This window comes from Argiope bruennichi, chromosome 1 (genome assembly GCF_947563725.1).
Source record: "Argiope bruennichi chromosome 1, qqArgBrue1.1, whole genome shotgun sequence".
Taxonomy (NCBI): domain Eukaryota; kingdom Metazoa; phylum Arthropoda; class Arachnida; order Araneae; family Araneidae; genus Argiope; species Argiope bruennichi.
This window is the reverse complement of record NC_079151.1, coordinates 129,499,555-129,525,042: the sequence shown is the minus strand read 5'-3', so window position 1 is coordinate 129,525,042 and position 25,488 is coordinate 129,499,555. Positions and strand designations below refer to the sequence as shown.

The 25,488-nt window shown below is 31.0% G+C and overlaps 1 protein-coding gene across 1 annotated transcript in view; it reads right to left on the bottom strand.

The window, feature by feature from the left end:
* The window catches only part of LOC129963617 (guanylate cyclase 32E-like), a 305,080-nt gene that overhangs the window by 78,581 nt on the left and 201,011 nt on the right, over positions 1–25,488 (bottom strand). Inside the window, exons 5-6 of the mRNA XM_056078095.1 lie at positions 23,416–23,551; positions 8,804–8,958 (exon numbers count right to left, since the gene is read on the bottom strand). Coding sequence (XP_055934070.1) covers positions 8,804–8,958; positions 23,416–23,551 — 291 coding nt within the window. The remainder of the gene's footprint in view (positions 1–8,803; positions 8,959–23,415; positions 23,552–25,488) is intronic.

The following is a 25,488-nucleotide window of genomic DNA, read 5'->3' as shown; positions in this document are numbered from 1 at the left end:
TTGATAGCTTTAGTGCCTTATCCTCTTACGTAAGCTCATGAAGAATCGCTAAATTTATTTTTAACTAAGAAAGACAAGAACAGATTACCCCATTAATATTTGAAGGAGATAATAGAAATTCTTCTGGAAAAATACGAAATGTATCTCTGTTATAAATTCCATTCTAAACAGACAATTATAAAGCAAATGATAAACAACATTCCACGCAAGCCTTTTAGATTTCGGTCGACTTAGGTACTGAACTCAGTTTGGAAAGTGCATTAAGATTCTTTTGGACTAGCTTTCTAAAATTTGAATCACTATTAAATCACAAAAAATATTCGAGTTTGAAATTGAACAACCTTTACAAACTTCCACAGCAATCTTGGAAAGGAGTTATCATGTTTCAAGTTTTGAAGCATGGTAGAATTTACTTAGAACCGAGTTTCGAATCAGCTATTATCTGATCCCAAAATCCAGACTATGACTTAAAACCGTTACGACAGCAAGCATTTCAGAGAATTCACAAATAAAACTGAAAAGTTGAAACTATAAACGTTTTGATTGTATAATGATGCCATAGAGCCGGAATTTATTTTTATGTATTAACTGGTAATTTGTAATAGACTGTTTTTGACTGCATAGAAACAGTTTTAATAGTTTGCTGTTATCTTTCCTAATTTTTTTTTATTTCTGCTGTTATCCTTTTGTTGGCGTTAAATTGCAACATAAAATGTACATTTTTATTTACTACATCTAAAAATGCGCCAGCGAATACCTACCAAGAGCATATAAACTATTTAATAAGAAAATAGTATGAATTTTGAAATGAAATCTCAGTCTCCTCAGCTAATAAAATTTTATTAGCGCTGAACACCTGGTTAATTTATTGACTTTCAAGTAATACTCTGAAAACTTGAGATAAACATCTAATGAAATTTAGCAACCTTAATTGTAATTAATTTTATGGTTAATAATTCCATTAAACTAATTAACAAATTCCTTTTAGATATTTAAGATATATCACGTTTTTATGTATGAATAGAAAATTTGGTAAATATACATTATCCAAGGATAGTAAAAATATATTAGTAGAATATAATATAACAATCTAAAATAAGTTCTATTCCAAATTTTAAACGTATTTCTTTGTTTATTTAATCACCGTATATTCACATGCCCGTAAGGACAGACAAATTTCAAATTATACCAAAAAAATATTAAAAAATTCTTAAAATTCTTAAAATGAATTATTTGATATCTCATTTAGAATCTTCTAAATAACTTGAGTATAAGTTTCAGATTTCCAATTTTAAATTGAATTAGCTTTTGATAGTGCCAGGATAATAAAAGTGAAATGAATGAAAGCCTTAATGAAAGCCTTTGAATGAAAGCCTTAGTGACTCAAGAGACAGGATTTGTTTGAGAAACCTTCTAGAATATACATAATTATTTATAATAAGAAGTCTTATCGAACATCACTTTATGAGATATATAAGTTTTCAATATTATACTTCTCATTTTAATCTCCTATGCACATCTTTGAATGAAATTGTTTTCAAATTTCTTTTAACGAAAACAAAAGCAGTTTTGAGAGCTTTTAAAACCTTTATCCATCATAGAAAATGATACCTTTTACCTTTTTATTCTTAGATTCGTATTATTATTTAAGATATCAAATATACGATGAATGCACATTTCTGTTACTATTTAAGCAACCCAAAAAATTGAAATGACAGAAGTTCTTACTGCAATTGTTTTCAAGATATTATCACCTCTTATCATCATTTATTTTCAAAAATAGTTTTAAATGATTTTTAATATGCAACATTCGCTTCGATATTGTTTACTAAACGATCTGAATTGCCTTTGACATTTCTTGCAGATATGAATGTTTTATTTTTGAATTCGAATAACTTTGGAGTTCGGCAAATCCCAAAGCTTATTAAACAGAGAAACATCAATAATTTTCTGAGAAACGTATGTCTCTTGGCGCGAATTTTGAAATGGAAGTTAAAAAAAAGTGGAACAAAACTATATGAAGGTAAATAGATATTTGAGTGGAAACTTTTGCTTCATTATCTAACTGGAGAAGATGGAGAAACACTCAAAAATTATTTGGAGATAATAAAATATTCTGTGGTTCGTTTAACCGATTTTTCAAAACCGGAACAACCTTCCAACCGAGGTGGTTCAATAAGGAAAGAATAGAATGAATGAATTAAAGATTAAGATTTGCTATGAAAGGATGTATTCCCAAAAGAACAAAACTTGAGGTTTAGCCTGTTTTTTAGGCACGCAAGTAGATACATTAATAAAGGAAGAAATATAAAGTCATTGTCTGTAATTACACTACGATTCCATGTAAGTGTCTTCGATAATATATACTTGTTTTTAAATGTATCGCGGAAAACACATATTTTTCCACCTCAATTGAAATGAATATCGTCTGCTAGATTCCATATTCAAAACAGCCGAAATTGAAATGCAATGATAAAAAAAGATTGATAAAAGAAAGTAAACAACGTTTGTAATGTTAAATTCTATTCAACTTTTTACTTTTACAGAATTTAATATTTAATGTAATAAGAGAAATCAGAGTAGAACTTAATATTATCTTCGTATGCTTTGGCGAAGGAATATTTTTTTCAAATCTAATATTTAATATAACAAAAAAAACTTTAAAAAATAAAATTTTAGAATTTTTAAACGTTTGGAGTTGATAAAAACGCTTTACTGATACTAACAGATAAATATTAAGTTAGAATTGAAACGGTTTACTGATTTTTATTTTAAACAACGAAATCAGTTCTTGTTCCTATAATTCATAATTTAATTTATGTGATTTTTTTGATAACTTAATATTATTTTCAATTTTGTTGCTAACCAATTGATTTTAACAATATTTTTAATTTTATGAAAAAAATCATGACTTTATTGCATAATATAAAACAAAATATAATTAGATGTTAGGTGACAAGCAAAGTGATAGTTGTCATGTGACTGATGCTTGATGTAATTGACTCTAGAATTTCAGAAAAAGGATAATTAATTCATTTTTAATATGCATTAAAGGGCATTATCCAGATTATACTAAAATAACTAATTTGAATGCTCAATAACATTAAATAATTCTTTAAACATTCTGAAAATAAAAATAGAACAAAAACAATTTCTTTAATCTGCACAAGTATCAAAAATATAGTGTGTTATAAATTCGTGCAAAATTAAAAAAATCATAATAAAAAAGTAATGCTCGAAAAAAATTGCAGTTTAAGGGAATAAAGTCTTAGGATTTTTTTCCCATTAAAAAGATTCAAAAAATGACCAATAGATGGTGCTCACATGTCAAACCGAGACGGTTTATGCAAATTATGGTAGTTATAAAACACAAGGCTGGAAATGGATCTGTCATTCGATGTCAACAACGCGCTATCGTTATCGCACGAGCATTAGTGGTTAAATTTTTCTTTAAGAACAGGGAATCCACGTCTAAAGCATGAAGTGAAGTACAGTGAATGGAATCAAGGCGAATAAAAGCCATATTGCATTGAATGGGATACTGAATTTACTACGCCATTTTGAGAAAACGGCTAGTTTGGATGGTTTTTCACAAAGTGGCAGACCATCCGTCAGTGCAGACACTGACCCTATTGTAAAAATTGCTATGGGAAATTTGGCAGCCGAGACATCAACGGGGAGTAGGATTGCACATGAAGGTGAAAGAAAAACTGGGATTCCAGAAAATTCGTCGTCCCGACTCATTCTACGCGTAATCTTGAAACTGCATCCGTACAGGGTACAGGTACTTCACCAATTATTGATAGCAAATTTCGAAGAAAGACAAGCTTTTGCAACATGGGCACTGTCACAAAATTGTATATGACCCACAATAGTTGTTAAACATCATGTGGACAGATGGAGCTCCCTTTTCATTGCATGGTGACGACAATGCTCAAAACAGTCGTATCTGGGTGATCTTAAATCCTAGGGAGTACACGACCAGACCATTACATTCTCCTACAGACTGTTACATTCTCCTACAGACTCTCACCTACAGACTGTTTGGTGTGGCTCCTTGCTTTCTTCATTTTGGGCACTTTCTTTTTTTAACACTGTTGTCCTGTAACCGGTTAGAAAACCTGTTCCGTTACTGCAGAACGGTACCTTACGCCCTTGCGAGTGCACATTGAATCTTCTTTGCAGCATATATGTGCTTTAAACTGCCCTCACCTTAATGTAGGAGTGCCGTGTCTCACATTGAGCGTTCCATTAAGACGTTCCTCCTAGACATATTCTCTGAGGGCCGAGAGATAAGCTGAGAATGTAAAATTTATTGACCCTCACCATCGCCAGTCTTTACACTAACAGACGTTTGATTGTGTGGAAACCTAAAGTCTCGTGTCTACCTGGATTCTCCAGCCATTTTGGTGGATCTGAAAGTCACCATACCTGTGGCATCGATCCTGATATGTTTCTCCCAGCTTGTATAGGCGTAGTTAAGCACCTCATTTAATTAACATCTTATGATGGTGACTATGTTGAAACATTTTTGTTTTAATATAAAACGTATTGTGATAAGTTATTATGATAAGTTTTACCGATTTGCATAAACCTTATAAGTTTGAAATGTGAGCTTCTACGGTCATTTTTTGAGTCATTTTTTTATTTTTTGAATCATTTCAATCATTAAAAATCCAGTGTCTGGACATATTCTTGACAGCCATAACTTTTTTGAGCTTTACTTTTTTATTTTTATTTTTTGAAGTTTCAATGAACTTATAGCCCACCTTAATATCTTTAAAACTACTTCTTATTCTGTCTTTTTCTGATTGCGACATCAACGACGCATAAGCCAGTAAATATTTAAAGCACGCCTACGATATCTGTGATATGTTAGAAATTTGCAGGCACTCCACAATTTCAACAGGTCAGTAGCTTCCTTTATTAGATACAATAAGTCTTTTCAACAAACGTAAATTAAATAAAAAGAAGAATTTGGCCAAACTGTTACTATTAGGAATAGTTGATATTTGTTTCATATTTAAACAGAAGACACCTGAGAAATAATGAGACATATTTCAGTGCAAAATAGAATTCAACCGCATTTGATATATGTAAAATAAAATCTGTTTTTATGCGGTAGATAGGAACCGCATAAAAGAAACAGCACAAAAATATTCGGAAATTTCATAAATACTTACATATAATAAACAACTTTGTACGACATTCTACAGAATTTTCTTTATGCCGCGGAGGGGGACCGCATAAAAATGTCGCACTTAGAAAATACGTCAATTATTTATAAAATACATGAAAAAATGCTTCCAAACAAAATAAATAATTAAATTACCCATGGAAACATTTTAAAAACATTTAAATTTTCATTGTATACATGGAGAAGTTTTCAAAATGCTCATTACATAATTCACTGTTTCTCGTTGTAATACAAAATGCTCATCTTCTTGTGATGAATTGGTTCAAAATTGCTTTAGTCACTTGATGATACAATTTCAATTGATTTATTTTTTGGCATCATAAAGTTAGTGATCAGTTATTATGACGACAGTCGATTGGTCAGTTGTTTGTAACCGTCACGATAGCCAGATATGCATGAACTAAGTTCTTTTTGGAATTTCAAACTCCTTTTGGAATTGGTATCTATTTTAAGAGAATGCTTTTCCAATTTGGTGAAAAGCTGGATCCTTGCATATATTTTATCCGCTCTAATAGAATCCGGTTTTTCTTGTCCGTCTTCATAATCTATCAAATTATTGATAATGTCTCTATCATTGACCGTTTCGTCCTCAAGCATTTCGACAAGATTATTTTCGCTGAAAGTGTTAAAGCCTTTTCTCCTGATGTCATGTGCGAGCGCAGTAATTTCTGATTAACAACACTTTAAAATGAAGACCCATCTCTGTCATGTAGTTTTCAACTTCTGGCACGAAACAATCGTTGAAACCTGTTATAAAAACAGCTGATGTGACCCATGCCTTTTTAATGGCTACGAAATGTACTGGATATTCAGCTAAATTTATGCCTTTTAGCGCACGTGGGTGCAAAACTTTATTTATAATAATTGGTTTTAACATTTTTGCACCAGATGCATTACTACACTGCGTAAAAGAAGTAGAAGGATACTTGATTTTGTAACAATAACCGAAAAATATTTTATTTTTACTAAATTTTTTTATTAGAAACATTTAACAAATATTTTAAAAATACAATTTTAACATCAAAATTATGATGTTCAAACATAAAATATTAATGGCAACAAAAATAGTTTCTCTTTTTTGAAACTTTGTAAAAAAAGTAGAAGGACAACATTATAATGAATGAAAAAATAGTGACTTTAATAAGGAAGGGTCTTTCCATTGGCTTTTATAACTTCAAATATTCTGTTTGGAAGTGAATTGTATAGAGTTTGAATTTCAGTTTGACAAAAATTGTCCCACGAGTCATTCAATGCTTCTCGAAGCTGAGTTTGCGAATCAAATTGCCTTCCATCAGCATGAACTCGATGAACTATCATTGCCCAGATGTTTTCCACTATATTAAGGTCAGAACTTTTGGCTGGCCATGGTAAAACATCCACATTATTTGTTAGGAACCAATTTTTGACTTCAGTCGCGGTGTGAATGGAAGCTCCGTCTTGCTGAAACTTCCACTCTTCAGCTCCCATGTCAGAGGCATAAGGAAGAAGCTCGGAATTCAGCACTTGAATGTAGTCTGTATGTTTTTGCCTACCATTTAAGAAAACCAGACTTGTCCTTCCTCCGTATCCAACAGCCAACCAAACCATTAAACTCCCTCTTCCCATCTGTTGTGTTGAATAGTATTCACCTTCAGTCCCCAGACAATGCCAGTAGTGCCGATATCCATCTGGACCGTCTAAGTTAAATTTCTTTTCATCGGAAAATATTACAGAAGTCCATTCTGTAGTCCAGGACATGTGCTCCTTAGCCCACGCTAAACGGTTATCAATGTGAGCTTGTTTCCACTTAGGATGATGTCTCCGTTTTTTGAAAATGAATTTTTTAGATCTTTTAATATAGTTACAAACTGTTTGTTTCTTCACATGATTAAGTCCTGCTTGATTTCTTACCTTCGAAACACTTCCTTTGTTCTTCTTCAGCACACGAGCAAGTTTTCTTTCATCACGTGGTGTTAACTTCTTCGGTCTACCAGTCTTCTTTTCATTTCCATTTTTATAAGGATTTCTGATAGTTTGAAACTGTATTGGGGCTCACCTGCAACAATCGAGCAATCTCTCTGACACCTTTACCATCATTTTGATATGCGGAAATTTGCCCTTTTTGCAAATCGTTCAAAGGTATTCCTTTAGACATTTCTGAGAACGGAGAAATAACGTAACTTTTAAACAAATTAGATTGTTTTTTACAGAAAAGGATAAACAAAGTACAAAATCCCTATTTAAATAAAGAACAACTCACTAAATTAAATATATTAGCAAGTGTCCTTCTACTTTCTTTACGCATCGGAAATTATATATACTAATTTTCATAATAATATTAGTGGTAGATGTTTATTTTTCGCCTAAAATGAAAACAAGGGTCATTAAACTAAATCTGCATAAATATCTGGTAGTTAGGAGAAAATAAGAGATATTAATTGGCAAAAAGACACTGTCCTTCTACTTTTTAAGGCAGTGTACAAAGGAGTGTAATTCGATCCTTTTCAGCTTTAAAACCACTTGCAGTTTTTCAGACTTGGAAATGAATGTTCGACTAGGCATCTTTTTCCAAAATAACGCAGTTTCATCTGCATTAAATAATTTATCTGGGAAATATCCACCATCATCAATGATTTTTGCTAGTACTTTACAATAACTCTCAGCAGCTGTTTCATTGGCGGACGCTGCCTTGGCTTTATCTTCACATTGTGAAGTGCATATCACCGTAAAAAATCCAATAAACTAGCTATTACTCGCAGAAAATTTCAGGTTTTTTTAAACAGGATGACGATCTAGATGGTTCTAAATCCTTCAACTGGTTGAAATACTGTCTAACTTTTACTTTAATTAAATATTTGTGAATGGGGGTTTCGTTTTTTAGTTAAATCTTTAATCCAAAACACGAGGACCTTTTCCGTCTTCTCCATTACAATATTTCTTGAATATGATGCTTTCTCTGCTTTCGTTTGTTGTACTATAAATAGATTTATTTATTTTACTCACATGTTTGTTTATAGCTCTTATAGTGGATTCACCTAATTTAAATTCATTGGCAACAGCTGTGGATCCTTCATCATCTGCTAATCTATTTAATATTAGAATTTTTGTTTCTAATGGAATTGTCCTTTTTTTCACTTTTGTTTGGCTACATTTATTCATTTTAAGAGAGTACTTATGTCTAAAAATAAAATAAAAATCATAAAAACTATATACAAATTGAAACAAAAGTAATTAATTTATTTCATTTTAATCTAACTATAAAATAAATCTTTAATCACGTGAGTAGTTGATAAAACTCGGAATACGAAGCGTATGCTGCTAGCGTGCTGTATACTGATAGAAAACATTACAGTGGTGCATAAAAAAGGACCGTACAAAAACAGGTTTTCCTATAGTGATATTAGTTATTCCTGTATGATGCAGCAAAAATTTCTGAATCCTAACAAAGGTTCGCCATATCTTAACGATACCCTTTTTTACTGAAGAAAATTTGGGTCAAAATAGAATAACGCTAACGCTTTAGCACAGTGAAGATTGAATTTCCGCTGATGAAAAACTATTTCTAAACATGCAGTCGCTATTTCTAAACATGAAATAACTGACTGCAATACAAGAAAAAATACCCACTGGGAGAGCAGATTTGTTTTCAGGAAGTTGAAATACTCCCACTGGATAGAGCCCATATTCTCCAGGATATTCGGGCACTTTTTGTCTGGATATGAGAGTGTAATTTCCTTCTGCGTCTCCGTTTTCATCCATGTATGTCATATAACCCATGGCACCTGTGAAATACGAATGCAGTTTTCTAAGAACAGCATTTGTTAAAGAACAAAGCTTATCTCTAATAAGAAGTTTTTGTAATGCGATTTTCTTAATATACTGAGAAGCAAAAATTAAATTTTTTATTTAAAGCTGTGGAGGTTATTGTAGAATCATAAATCACCGAAAAGAAAAATTTAAACAAATTTGAATGTTAATCCTCATTTGTTATAATGCACTACTAATTTTCAAAAATAATTGGAAGTTTTCATTTTTATATTTCTCAGTCTTAATTTCGTAATCGCATTGTTTACAGGTATTTTCGATTTCCATATTTTTGATTAGAGAGTATTTTTCTAAATTTCAAAACATTAATAAGTGTTTAAAATTTCTTTTTGCTCTTAATATTTTCAAAATTTAGAATTATTAATACTTTGGAATCTTATACCGATGAAATTTTCAAATTTTTTATTATATCACGAAACACATAGAATACAATTTATTGATTAACTAAAATCCATTGAGAATTAATTTTGGAAAACGTAAAAATAATGCATTGTCATCGAGAACATACACCTGTATAACATTTCAGAACTCTTTAATATGAGGAAGTGAGTGAAAAATCTATTCTGAAAACTTCCATTTTTGAAAGATTGAAGTAAATTGTTCAAAAGCGTATGAAAACGGCTTGTCATTATAATATAATTATAATAAATAAATAAATGCTCTGCAAATATAAAAATAATGCATTGCATCAAGAATATAAGCCTGTTACGCCCGTCTAAAGATCATCTGTTACGCAACCAAACGTTTTAAATTTTCTTATCAGATCTCTTACCATTGCTCTAAAAGGCTTAGGTCAGTTTCTGAATTTTGTAGACCATTTTCATAACAATAGTGTTACATTCTCACCACATAAATATCATTTTTTAACAAAAAATATACGATCTTCGGTTGATACTTTGGAAGACATTATCAAAATGACGTGGAATGGACACGAAAGGAATTCATTTTATCTTCTCTGTTACTGCACGAATTCGTAGCGCTGTTTAGTGAATTTGTGAAAAGTTATTTGAGTTATATGATGTAGATTCGTTAAAAGACATCAAAATTGGATTTCAAATAAATTTTTAACACTTAGCATAATTCCAGAGAATTATTATTGAACAAAAGTTAATTTAAATTACTTTAAAATAAAAAAAATAAGCTCATCAATGATGTAAATTTCATCTTCATATAGTTTTGTTCTCTAATTTTAATAAATTATTAAAAACATTTTAAAGTATTTTTTCAAAGATTTCACAACTGTGCTTATACACATACAAACGTTTAGACTATATGAAATGCATTTCTTTTTTGTTGAATATTATAGCTGCTTTAAAATCGAGACAAAAGTTTGAAAATGAAGTAATGATTGACTAAGTAAGCCTAACAATATTTATGCTGCATTGTTCGAACTAGAGTTTCAAACCTTCTTTCAATTAATTTTTTAATCGTTTAATTATTTATACATGTGGGATAATAGATTAATTATCTACCCTATAATATTTTCTGTTGTTCTCGAATGCAGTGCCAGAATGATTTAATGCCAGAATTACTAATCTTCTTTCTTAAATACAAATACCAGATTAGAAATGCTGCGATTTATTACTCTAATGTTAAGAGCATTAGCTAAGAAATTACCACTAAATAATGAATGAAAATAATCATTAATTTCGATTAAAATATAATGACATGACTGCCAGTTAATATTGCAATTGTGCGTGTATGAAATATCTGAGATCTTTCCAAAGTATGATTGTTCATCCGCATTGCATTGTATTTACATGTGTAACATTTACTAACATGCTTGGAATAAGTTCAGTTATATCCATCAAGCGATTTTGATATTAGAAATATGAAATGGTTCAAAACGTTAAGAAATAAGTTATAGATAGAATTAGAAATATCTATGTAAATTCTAACCGCCATTGGCGACCAGCTATATATATATATATATAATTTCATTTTGTTACTTAAGAAGACCGAAAAACATGAATTTAATTGAATAAATTAAAGCGTATTACATTGCATGAAAATTATACAATAGAAAACAATGTATAAATTAATGTAAAAGCAACAATTCTACTTTGAATTCAGGTTCAGGAAATCATTTTTTAAAAAATCCTGATTTTAATAATGGTAAAAGTATGCAAATGACTGTTTTAATGGATGGGTTTCATAACAAAAAAAGTTTGAATTGGTTGAATTGGTTTGAATTTCGTAATATAAAAAAAAATTATTTTCCAAAATGTTCATTACAGTTAAAAATTCATTAAAAAAAAGAAAAACACCGAGTGAAAATGAAATATCATTAAAAGGGCAATGTTTTGAATTTTAAGACGATACAAAAGTCATTCTTGTTAGATTATAATTTTAAAAGATATGACCAATGACTTCTGTAGTGATTAAACTTAACATTCGATTAAATTTTGTTTGGCGCTTATTTCTTGATTTATTTTACATCTTTCCACTTTGGTGAGCTGTACACAAAGCATTTCCAACAATATTTTTTGCTTCATTAAGCAGCAAAGTGCTGAATTAAGTGCAGATGTAAAAACATTCAATGAATCATTCTGAAATGTTTCTATGACACTTTGTTTATATTTGACTGTTGCCATTATAAGTAATTCTGTGCCATGCACATTAGTCTTATATGTATATATATATATGCTCTATAAAAATAAATTAACATATCTTGAATAGGGACTGCAATACCGGACCAAAATTTCAATACCGGTATTCGGTATTTTTTAAATCTTAATACCGGGATACCGGTTTTAATACCGGTATTAGAAATTTTAGAAGAAAGAAAGAAAAAACAGGTGTATCTTTGTTTTATTTGCCAGTTTTATTAGAAAATGTAAATATCACAAAAAATAATTTGTAACTTATAAATTATAACAGTATATAATCACAAAAAAGTAAAGAAAAATCTTATTTATTTAAATCACAAAAAAAGTGTAAATATCACTATTCAGTCTGTGATACTATTACAAATTTTTGAAATGTGATCTTAAAAAACATAATCCTCAATTATACTGTCATTAAGCCTGAAAACCAATTTTGTGTAAAAATGACCAGCTGTCGAAAACGCTCTTTCGGTATCTACGCTAGCTGGTGGTACTGTTAGCAATGCGCGATATACTTTTTCCAAGTATTTACCTCTAAATCCCTCATCTTCAAACAAATCGATTTCTCGTCGGATGGTTTTGGATATAGCTGATTTCTGTATTGTATTTTGGTTCGTTGAAATGTTTTTATTTAAGTCGATTATTGCTTTTTGGATTGGATTTCTCATGTTTCAAAAATCGTTCCATCATTAGGAGTAAACTGTTCCCAACGTGTTTTAGAATCTAATATTAACATATATTCTGTTTTATTTTCAGTTAGTATATATTTTAGTAATATATCCTTTTTATAGGAGAACGTTTAAATATCTTAACAATTTTTCGAACTTTATAAATTATAGGAAGCAATTCTTGATAGATTAATATTTCATCCTCATTAGCAATATCTTCTTCAAGAATTACATTCTCATTATCTTCATTGTCAATATCACTCTCACTCTTACTCTCTTCAAAGTTGGAATCCAAAATTCTATATCCACAGTATTTGGTTTCTTAGGTTCTTTATTTTTTTGGTATAATACATCTATTACTCCTAATTGAATTCCATGTGCATAGCACAACTTTCCAACTTTTTTCATAATTGATTGCCCCATCAGTCGTTATGGTTACAATATTTTCTTTCAGAGATAATCCATGTTTCGCTAATTTAGATTTAAGCCATTAATTGGCTAATTAATTTCGCCCGTTAGGGAGACATATAAACGAAAACGTATACTATTTTGCTATGTTCTCGATACCTGAATATATAGTGGAGACCATTTTAAAAATTTCTAGTAAATACCGAAAAACCGGTATTTAAACTTGTGAATACCGGTATTACGAAATTGTACAAATGGCTCAAAATACCGGTATTCGGTATCCTGGTATACCGGTATTGCAATCCCTAATCTTGAACATCCATTAAAAATGACATTTAAAATTACCAAGCTAAGAAGAAACAAGCAAAGTGTTTTGAAAACGTGCTTTGCTGTGTATTTATTTTACTTAGCGCAGATGTTAAGAAATTCGTTCGGAAAGTGAAGCATCGATAAACAACAAAAGGAAAGTCAATGTATCAGGCAAATAAAAAAAGTAAGAAATAAAAATACAGTAAAATTCTTTACATAAATGAATTGTGAGAGTTCTTTTGTATTGAAAAACTGACTGCTGGTTTTTAGAAAAACACCCTTTGATGTCTTTTGAGTCGTAACTAAGTACTGAGGACATGAAATTAGTGACCGTCGGTGAAAACATTACTTATTCATTGACATTTAACGTTCGCTGCCTTAAGAAATTTACAAAAGAAACGAAAAATAAAGGATAAAAGGCTATTTTATATTTAAAAAGTTGTGTATTGAGATTTCTTTTGTTGTGAGACAATGGATCGCTCATGAAAGTAAGCAAATAACATCACTCCAGTAATAAATTTTCGGAATATGTTAATTTTTTCTTTAAGGTAAACAAATTCTGAAGCACCTGTTCATATTGATTACTGAATCGTAATGCACTTTTTAAAAGGCATTTTTTGTCAACAAAATCATTAAACATATTCTTGTTTATGTTAAAAATGACTGAAGGTATCCGGTTATTGAATTGGAAACTTTTCAATTGATTCATTCGAATTTCATGTGTAATTTAGCATCATTTCAGCCATGAATTGTTTTTAGACAATGGACTATAGAATAAAGTATATTTAATACATTTTTTTATTGTTGTCCATGATAACTGAAACTGATATTAGATATGAAATTAAAATCGATCGAATTATAGGATTAAAATGCAACAAGGATGCCAACGCATTTTGCAGCTGTATGAATTAAACGAAACTAAACAATTTTTAAATATTATTTCTGTATTCATGTGATAAATGCCTTGAGTCATCAATAATTATCCCGGTGGAGTAGCCTTCTCTAAACCTTGTCGCATATCCTCCAATAAATACAGTGGTGGCCAAAAGTGTGGACATTTTTTGAAAATTTCATGTTTTTCAACTTTGCGTGCTTGTAGAATATATTACTTTTTACTTAAATACAAATGTTTATATATCAAATTGAAGGTAATTTAATGTAGAATTTAATAACAAAAACAGTATTACAATATCTGTATTACAAAAAACGTTACGTTCATTTTAGTAGAACAAACAAACACAAATCGTTTTGAATAATGACGTGTTTTGTAATAAAAGCGTACTAGCCAATCACAAACACTGTTCTGAGGATCCATCAAATGTCTGTAACTATAGTTTAGGTTATTTGAATGGTAAAAGAGTTATTGTTGTGGAAATATTTTGCGAAATGATGCATACTAGTACAATTAAATAGAGTATTGCTGTTTTTGAATATTTTAAGTCCTTTTTTTAATTAAATTAATTTTAAACAATGTCACCAACAAGAAGAATTGATTGGACATCTATAAAAAGAAGCCGAATTGTCATAGTGAGAGAAAACGGCCTCTCTTATGCTGAAATTGCAAGACAAGTTGGTGGTTGAGTGACTTGTTCTGGTGTACGAAAGTTCTGTTTACGTTATGAAAAAACGAAATCAGTGGAAAATAAGGCCAAATCAGGCCGAAAAAAATGCACAAGTGCTACTGCCGATAGAAAAATTAAGAGAGACTTCACGATAGAAAAATTTCACCAGATGCCATTAGATGTGAAATGAATGCAGCGGGTATTGCAGTAAGTTCAAGAACAATAAGAAGAAGGTTATCAGGATTTGGACTACAAGCTAGAATTCCAAGGTAAAAATCATATTTAAATCAAAAGCAACGCAAAAAACGAGTTAAGTGGGCAAAAGAACACATTAAATGGTCAGAAAATCAATGGAAGCAAGTAATCTGGAGCGATGAGACTAAAATATCGCTCTATGTTAGTGATGGTGGAAAATACGTGAGACGTAGAGTAGGTGAAGCGCTTCATCCTGATTGCATTGAAGCAACCATAAAAACAACAACAAATGCTATGATTTGGGCATGTATGTCTGCAGATGGTGTGGGCCGAATTCAAGTGATTGATGGCATCCTGAAGGCCAAAAAATACATCGAAACTATCCTGGAATCAAAATTGATACCTTCCATCAGGTATTTCTTTCCCAACAAAGCACCATTTATTTTTCAGCAGAATTAAGTTCCATGCCACACAGCAAAAGTATGCAAAGCATGGTTTCAAAATAAAGGCATAGATGTATTACCATGGCCAGGGAACAGCCCTGATCTCAATCCAGTCGAAAATTTGCGGCAGAGTTTGAAAATTTTGGTACGAAAAAAACGTCCATCCAATGGAAGACAACTTATTGAATCTATAATTGATTCTTAGCACCATGTGATTACGGAAGATAAACTCCAAACACTCGTTCACTCGATGAAAAGACGCTGTGAAGCTGTCTTAAAAAATAAGGGTTACCCTACTAAATATTGATTGTGTAAGTATCACTTTAAAAAAATGCAAATCTGAGATAGATCTTACTAAAATGAGCATTATTTTTTTTGCAATACAGATATTGTAATACTGTTTTTGTTATTAAATTCTACATTAAATTACCGTCAATTTCATATGCAAACATTTGTATTTAAATGAAAATTATTATATTCTACAAGCACGTAAAGTTGAAAAACATGAAACTTTCAAAAATGTCCACACTTTTGGCCACCACTGTATGCTTGTATATTATTAACCGTATACTATTGGCGAACAATAGTTGCCAAGAATACGTTATTAGAATGTGATCTTTGGCGAATTTTTTTGGCGATTTTTTGGGATATGATATATGCAAAAGTATTAAAGGACCGAATTTTTAATTCCATTTACAAAATCACAAACCGAATTTCCTTAGTTATGGCATTCATGAGTTACTACAGTTACATGCATACAAAAACTGCAGACCTACAGATTATCAATCTTTTAACAGATTTTATTCAAACTTAAATAAGAATCCGCATTTTAAATACTGTTACGAAATTTCCGGGTTCGTTTGGATAGTGGAAGTTATATGGTGTGGAGAACGCTCAATCAGCAGGTGGCAGTAGAAAAAAAAACAACGACGTTTTTTACACGAAGACAGGATAGGGCAGCACAAAGACGACAACTATATACAGCATAGAGAAGGCAATTATCTTCAGCCGAGACGTGCACACAGCAGCATACAATAAGACTCTACTGCAGACAGTAGTGCACAACTCAGTTCAGCACTAGCTTGACTCCGTCGTTGCTTTGCTAATCTCTGGAAGACTCGTTCTTCACCGTCGATTCCGACTACCCTCCGGCAGCTGCGAAATGCCTCCTTTTATAGGTCTCAGGAGGCGGGGCTAGAAGCCTCTCAACCAATCAGGAACTTTCGAGGCATATCTCGGTTCCCAATGGACAGATCGGGAAAATTCTCGATGTTTCGGGTAAAATCTATTTTGGCGCCAAAGCCGCCAACTTCGTCGCCAAGTCGCCAAATGGTCGCCAAGTTTGTCGCCAAGCTCTGGGACCTCCGATGCGACACCCGGACTCCGTCCATTACAGATGACTGTAAAACAGTCTTTCTGATGATGGAACCAACTATGCTGGGAAGCAGCATCACAGATTCGTAACAATACTTAATCATATGTACCAAATTTTATCTTTTCAGCCCTTTGCAATTATAGCTATCGAGTTCATTTGTAATTGGTCAATTGAACACATAGACTTCCTCTTGATACATTTCGTTCAAAATCTTAGTGAAAATCTATGTATTCGTTGTATATTTATGTATAAAATTTAATCTGTCTAGCTGAAACGATTTTTGAGTCTAATTACTTTTGAGATCCTATCTTTTCTTCCCTTTCATTGCTGCTATGACAATAAAAGCTTCATCCCAGCTTTTATTGTCGCAAAATATTTATATTTTTGCTTTTGTTGTTGTGACTCGTTTTTCTCATATTGTTTCATGTGTATCTTTCTGGCTTCACTTTCTTCAAGAAATGGGACTCTGGAGGTTTTAAGGTCCTTACACATCGATTTAAATCATTTAAGAATTCATGAAAATTAAATTAACGTCATTGTCCTAGTGCTCAAGTGCGAAATAAAAATTCTGGTGCTAAATTCTAAAAAAAGCAGCATTAATCGTAACATAAATTGTGACAAATACATGAGGTAGAAATTTATGATTTGATAAAACAACAAAAATACAAGAATTTGATTATAGTTACAAATTTTGTAAAAATAAATTTTGAAATATTTATAAAAATCAAAAAATAAATTACATGACAAGTAGTATCATACAAAAGAAAATTTTGCTCTTTAAAATGCTATGTAAATAATTTTCATGCAATATTTAATTTTTTGTAAATCTAATCAGGCTTAATTTTTATCATTTATATCCAACTATTTATTAAGTTTAAATGATTAAAATAGCGTGATTAACCTGGAAATGGACATCGCGAGTACTTTCACTGTTTCGGAGGAGCTTGATTAGACTTCAATTTAATAGCCAATGGAATGATTCGAAAAGCTCTTACCTGTCAGAAAGGAATTGAAGGCAACTAATGGATTTTACAAATTTTATTCACACACAGCAAGAAACAGGAACACACAGCATTTATACAGCAAAGCGCACAAAGCCAAAGCAATAGATCTCGACATGACTACGTACACAACAAGACCCTACAACGGAGGCAACAAGACTCTCGTAATACAAAGAAAATCCAGAGTGCCCTCGTACGGAAAACCTTGACCCTCGAGGCGTATTTCAACAGAGTTCTTGTGAGTTCTTCAGAGTAAAGTTTCAACAGAGCTCTTGTGAGAGACAAACATACAGACTCTTGTATTTTCTGCATTTTACTATCGATATCTATATGCAAAAAAAACGCTAACGAACGTTGCATTGAAATGGCTTTTATTACATATTGCTGAATAGCAACAATCAAATGTAAACAAATCGCCAAAGGAAAATTTTAGTCTACTTCTTCAAACCTTTAGCAGCTGCACTTAATTCAACACTTCGGTAATTAATAAAGCTGAAAAATATTATTAAAAATTCTGTAGATAAATCTTAGCCTAAAGTTTAATTTATCCTGAGGAAAGAAGCTGTAATACAAATAAAGAAACAAACGTTAAACAAAGTTTAATCGGGCGAGAGAATAGAATGAATCATTGCTAGATGGTTACTTGATGTTTCACCAAAGGAGATTGATGACCAATTATTCTCTCATAAAAATGTTTTTTGTATCATCTTTAAACTTAAAAAAATACTTTTTTAATGATATCAACGCTGTTTCTGTGCACTATTTACTTTATTTTTAATAATTGTTTAAATGTAATATTTAATTTGCTACAATTTTTAATGTTCTGAGATTATAATTCCTCTATCAAGGCATTGAATCTCGTGCTTTTGCCAATGTTAAAATAAGACTAAAGAAATGAACATTCATTTTGAAGTAGGATTTCCACTTCCGATTTTATTTCATAGCATACACACTTTAAAATTTTCACGCGTTAAAATTTATTTTGAATTATTCAATTAAATTCATGTTCTTTGGCCTCATAAAATAAAAAGGTGTTTTCCACATCAGTAACAACCAAAAAGTCAGTTTTCTGGGCGAACAAAATAGTCGCTAAAGGCGGCTAGCATCATATATTATTTCAGTGAATTTGATTTTTTTATAGTTATTTTTGTTTACTTATGGAATGAATTTTACATCTAAGGTCAAAATTTTGTATTCTAAGCTAAAAGGTTTAATTTAAAGAATTCTCAGGGCATTTGTAAAACAAGTTACATTTCTGTAACGGTCACTTCAGCATTGTGAAAGAGATATAAGTAAAAAGAAAAACTATGATCGGATTTGACATTATTAGTAGCACAGCAAATAAGCAATGTCATAATGTACGTTTGCCTATTAAATCCATTGGAATCAGAATGCACGATTCTGAAAAATTAATACTTTGAAATAAGCGAGTTGTTGAATTATTTTTTTGGTTTGTTTACAGAAATATAACCATTTAAGACATGTGACTACAATGAATGTTTTTTATAAATTCCTTTGAGGTATATTTAAAAAATATCCTAAAATAGTTATATTTTTGATTTTTTTTGCATAAAAAAGATTGGGAAAACAATTGACAATTCAGTAACTAAAGCCTTTTAAATTGAGAAAAGGAATGTTTTTGGTTAAAAAAGAGGTATGAAGCAAAAATATTTTGGTTTAGAGGTTTATTAGCTTAAGAAATGTATCACTTAGTTATAGAACCAAAAAATAATATGTATTTCTATCCACGTTTTAAATATTGGGGCTCGACTGATAAATAACATGACAGTTTCAATTTTTTTTTTTTTCATATTGTTAAGCACTAAATCAACTATAGAATATTTTTTAGTAAACAGATTATTTATTCTCTCATTCAGATACTTCAGAAGATATTAAAAAATTTTATACCAGATTTGGACAAAAAAATATGCATTATATTTTAATTAATAAGGTTTTTAATAAGAAAATTCTACTAAAGAATAGATTTGAAAAAACGGCATCCAAAGATGTAAAATAGCATTAAAACGTATACAAACACAAATATTAAAATTAGTGTGTCGTTCCGAAAAGTAGATTTAGGAGCATTGAAACTGTTTTATGAAGAAATTGTTAAAATATTAAGATTATTAAATTTAAAAAATTCTATTTTTGTAAAAATCTATTGATTTTTTAAATTTGGTAATTTACCTTAAAGAGTGCAGCAGAAAGTCAGGATCAATCTTTTAACACTTGTAATTCCATTATTTTTATCATTTACATAAACTAAATAGTTTAATATTTATGATTCATAACTGATTTTTTATCGATTTATCATGTTTTATTGATTTATATTTTGCTTTTTTAATTTCTGAGCTTTCATCTTTAAACAACGAAAACTCAGGAACTGAAATAAAGACATTTTTGAATATATACTTTGGGAAAAATCTATTTCCAAACATATAAGAATTATTTTTTACAAACTACATATTATCTATATCTATACTTATATATAAAGTTCAGTATGTGTGTGTGTGTGTGTGTGTGTTCGCGCTCTACAGAAAAGACCATTTGACCTACAGCTACCAAATTTGGTACGTGTATACGTTGGAGGTCGGTAATGTGCACCTGGGGTCCCTTTTTTTTGAAATTTTAATTATCAATTAAAAACTAACTTTACCGCCAAAAAATCCTTTCATTTTCCCCACCGCCAAATGAGTAGGGCTTCAGTTTTTTTTCCAACAGCAATGAGGCTAGGGCTAACATTTTTCGGCCAATTATTTCAAACGATTCTGTTTATTTTCTTAATGTTTTATGCATTTAAAATTAAACGTTGTTAATGAATCGATCTTTCAGGTTCCTTCTGAAGTACTTTTGAATTAAAAATTTCTAATCTATATAGAACCCCAACTGGCGTAGAAAAATTCATGCATTTGCGTTACCGTAACTGGCGTTGAAAATTCACGCATGCGCATTGTATTCTGATTGTTTACATTTCAACAGAAGCGGACTCGATTTAAATTATTTTTAGGTTAGTTGTATGCTTTTGTAATTAAATTGTATTTATGTTAGTTTAAGTTCATCGTTTTTTAAGTAATTTTTTTAACCTGTTTTCGACCGATTATTTTAAACGATTCTGTTTATTTTCTTAGTGTTTGATGCATTTAAAATTAAAAATTGTTAATTAATATACCTGCTCAAGATGAATCTGAAAAAATTTTGTTGACAAATTCTTGAGCTATTACATAAATTAAGAAAGATATTTTTTGGTGCCCATAAGGTTTAAATGCTCAGTGACTCTGTTTTCAGTAATCATATTACAAAAAAAAATGCTTTGTGTCAATAAAAAATATTATTATATTAATTGCAGATTAATCATTTCCACTTTAATTTAAAGCCTAAATTCTACGGGAGCTAACAGAAAATTGGAGAGATACAGATTACGTTATGACTGAAGGCCTTTATAATATTCTGAGTGAATTGAAATTCGAAGTTTTAAAATATTGTAATGAAGAAGCTATTAAAGTAGGAATTACATAAAATAGTTAATTATTAAAATTTTAAGTTAATTATTAAAGTAAATTATTAAGTTAATTATTTATTATTAAGTTAATTATTTATTATTAAGTTAATTATTTATTATTAAGTTAATTATTAAAACATTAAGATTGGCGAACCGGCTGGTCACCAAAGGCGGCTAGTAAGTAATAAAATGGAAAAAAAAAGTAAGGAAAAGAAATGAAGAACAACAATTTTTAGTCTGCTTTTTTCGAATCTAATCAACAAAAGATTTAAGGGATGGAAGGTTTTTTTTTCATGAATTGACTCAGAGATATACCGTTTCAAAAGTTTATTTCAATCTTTAATCTGGTATAAACTAAAAACAAAGAGAGAAAAGAATAAAACGAGTCTTGTGTCTGTAAATCCCAAATGGAATCCTGAAAACTAATTGAAAACTGCTTTTATGCTGTTGTTGGGGGAATCGGAGGAATATACTCAAAAGAAGACGATACTGATTGCTACAGCACTCCAACACACCTTTTAAAGAAGCGGAATTTTTTGATCAGAGGTCTCACTTTTAGCTGCTAGTAGTCAAACGAACAATACTTTTTGAAGCTTTTGTAGTGGCTTTCTGTAAATTCAAATAATGTTTGGGAAAATATGGTTTGATTTATTGTTACTCTCTCCTGTATTAAGCATATAAAGAAAAAGAGAGCATGGTCTCTTTGAAACTTTCTCGTATACTCTTTAATAAAAGTATCTCCTTCTGCAACATAAAATAGTGGTTCTTGGATACAGCGAGAATGGTTCGCATAGTAGTAGCGGACAATAGTAAAGATGGCAGTAAAGGAGGTGGTGGCGTTTCTGGTAGTGGCGTTCACATTGAGACTCCTGAAGGAACTACTGATATTTTGTTTAGAAATCCGGTCAACTGTTCTGTATTCAGGTCCGAACTTATTGCAATCTATAAGGGACTTCAATATATCGACAGGTCCTTTGAAATTACACGACAATATATCGACACGCCCTCTATACAGCACTTTTCTCATTGGACGAAAGTGGGGGATAAAATTAGCATGAATATCTTAGACCTTATTGCCAGGCTCTCCGCTGAACACTCTATACACTTTCAATGGGTCCCCTCACATGTTGGTTTAAGTGGTAATGAGATAGCGGATAACTTAGATAATTCTGCCTCAGTTAACATATTTCATGGTGATGCAACACTTACTTATTCTGAAATCTCTTCTATCAAAAAGATGCGGTCGAGTGCACTTTTCTGAGTCCCACCTGCTCACCCTTGGAGTTTGGTAAGAGTCCTGGTTGGTGTTACCACCTGAATATTTCTAGAAAAAAGCAAACGGCTCTCTCGTTTTTTGAGTGGACACACCAAATCCCTCACCTCCCAATACGTACGGAGGATCTTTACAGAATGTCCTAGGTGCAAGGCAGATTAAGCCTCCCCCAATCACATTCTTAAATGTTTAAATTTTAAGATTTTTGAGATTTTGAGGGATCTGCTATTGTTTTTGGACTTTTTAGAGATCTTTGGTTTCATGGAGGTGGTATAGCGCAGCTATAACACCTGGGATTAGAAACAACAAAAAAATAATTATAAAACATAGATCTTTAATATCTAGAATCTAGAATTTTTACTGAATATTATGCCAATTTAACGATTTGTCTCTAGCATACAAATACTTGAAAATCGAATTTGAAAGTCTTTTTAATAAAAGCTTATATTTTGAAAATCTTTTTTCAGAAGGATTGAAAAGAAAAGTTGACATAGAATTATCAGAGATACAGAATTTAGAAAGTAATCTTTACAAAAAAAAAAAAAAAAAAGTTGACTTGTAAAATTGCTTTCAACAAGAAAGTCTGCCGATCTGGTTGTCTATGCACAAGCGATTTAAAAGTTAAACGAGTTTGTTGATTGAGATTTCTCCATTAGAATATCTTTATATGTATTTGAATCAATTGCAGAAAAGAGTTTAGGTCTATTGTTTTGTATCAGCGTATATGTGAAAAATGATAACTTAAAGTTACAACAAATTAATTTAATTTTTATTTATGATATTTGCACCAAAATTGTATATCCATAATCTTAGATTGTCTATTCACTCGTGTGCATGTAAATATGATATCTCAAGATACTTTAAGCTTAAATTTGATATTTTTATCATATGGCACGCGTGGTTTGCAGAAAGAATCAGACAATGATCCAAAATACTTTATGCATTTTCTATAATAAAGCATGAAGCTAAGCACACACACAAAAAATTTGGTTGTTTGAAGTATTGGCTAAAATTTGCATTATATGTAAATTTAGAAAATTTGACAATTATTTAAAAACGGTGAGTCGTATCTTACTGAAATAAGTCCTTCCAAATATATATTTCATCATTCCTCGTCCATCGTAAGGATCTTCCTTGTTGATGAGGCATTCGTTCAGTGCTCTGGCGTACACGTATACAGCATCGTACAAATACGCTCCTTCAGCCGGGACCTGCAATATAAGTCAACGATCCAAATACGTTACATAGATAAAAAGCAGATTTGTTACGCAAACACAGAAGATCTTTAGAGGAATCGGGTATCGAGCTTGGCACTTCCTAGCTCCGAGGCTGAGACTTAACCACTAGGCTACAGCGGGCTGTTGCATTTTTAGCATATTTTTATTCTTATAATCTATTATGATTATAATTGCAAGGAATCTTTTATAACGGCTTGAAATGTAACCGTGCTCGCACATTTGAGCGACCTGGCACTCATCGATCTTAATCCTCTATGCGATTATGAATAAGAATAAAAATGATGTGAAATGGTGAATAATTTGTTTAATTAATAATTTACAAAATTTAAGCACTAAGTACATGCAGTCAATCATCATCAACAGGGTCGAAATGTATTTTTGTCTTTGAAGAATTGTGGTTTCTTTTATCTAGTAATCGAATAAATAATATTAATTTCCAATGCCAAGAATGATTAATTCACTAGATTAGATGTTTTTTAACTTTTCAGTAACATTCAGATACATAGTATTCAGAATTTGTGACGCCGCGGTGGCCTGGTGGTAAGTTCTCGGCTTATGAGCCGTAGGGTTTCAGGTTCGTGACCCGATTCCACCGAAGAATCTTCGTGTAAGGGGGTCTGTAGCACGTTAAATCAGTCAGACCAAACGTCCTCCCGCTGGTGTGGTGCGGTGTGGAGAGGGGGGTGCCAGTTCAAGTGTCATCCTCGTCACCTGACCGCGGTTCAAAATGACGAGGTCCGTCCCAAAATAGCCCTAGTGTTGCTTTACAGCGGGACGTTAATAAAACTAAACTAAACTAAACTCAGAATTTGTGATGCATAAATGTATATTTACTATAGATATATTTTTATCTATATGCTCTTAGGAGCAATTTCAGATTCGTTTGTTTTGGAAATAGAAATATTTTTTATTTGTTTTAAATTTTAAAATGAAAGATGGTAAAAGTTTTGTAGCAGTACTTAATATCTGGCGCGATAATGCCTGTAATCTTGCCAAATTACTTAGAAACATACGGTTCTTTATCAAATCATCAGTTAAAGTAATCAGGAACAAAATTTGCAGAAGTTGTCATTTCCTACGATTTAAAATAGTCTTATGAGAAAGAAAATATGCTTGGAATTTATGTGAGTGGATAAACTTGTTCTGGAGGACCCATTAAACAATGCCTTTTTCCCCAATGTACCTGCCGTAGTTACAACAATTTTCTTAATTATCCCAATATGATCCCTATTAATTAAGAAAATAAAGGGTAATTGGGAACACTTATATTGGTTTCTGATAACATTAACGGATTGATTTGAAGACAATATATTTGTAATGATAAGAAACTATTACTTCAGGATTTATTTTACTGACCATTTCCAAGCACCCATTAATATCCTTTTATCTAACTAAGAAGAGAAGGAGAGCATACGTCATCCTCCACCTCTCTCTCTCTTTTTTTTGACTTCGATCAAACTAAAGAAAAAAAATGTTCAGATGAAAAATATTTAGGGATATTATTATCGGATCTAGGGATACAACTTAAACCATGTGTCTTTTTTTTTACAGTGATATATATATATTAACATGATATACTTCAAAGGGATAAATAATGGTATATCGCATCCCCCCATGGAAAAAACGGCTGTCCAATCATTTGGCCACGGACTACATATTAGAAATAATTTAGAATTCTTACAAAGAAGATAGGTACTATTTTATTATTGTATTTCTTAGTAAATCTTCCAATGTATCAGATCAACTTTTATTGAAAATAAAAGCGTTGGAAACTTACATACACTCCTTATAACACACATTCTTTGAAAAATTCGAAAAGAAAAGAAATTATTTTATTTCTTAGTAAATCTTCCAATGTATCAGATCAACTTTTATTGAAAATAAAAGCGTTGGAAACTTACATACACTTT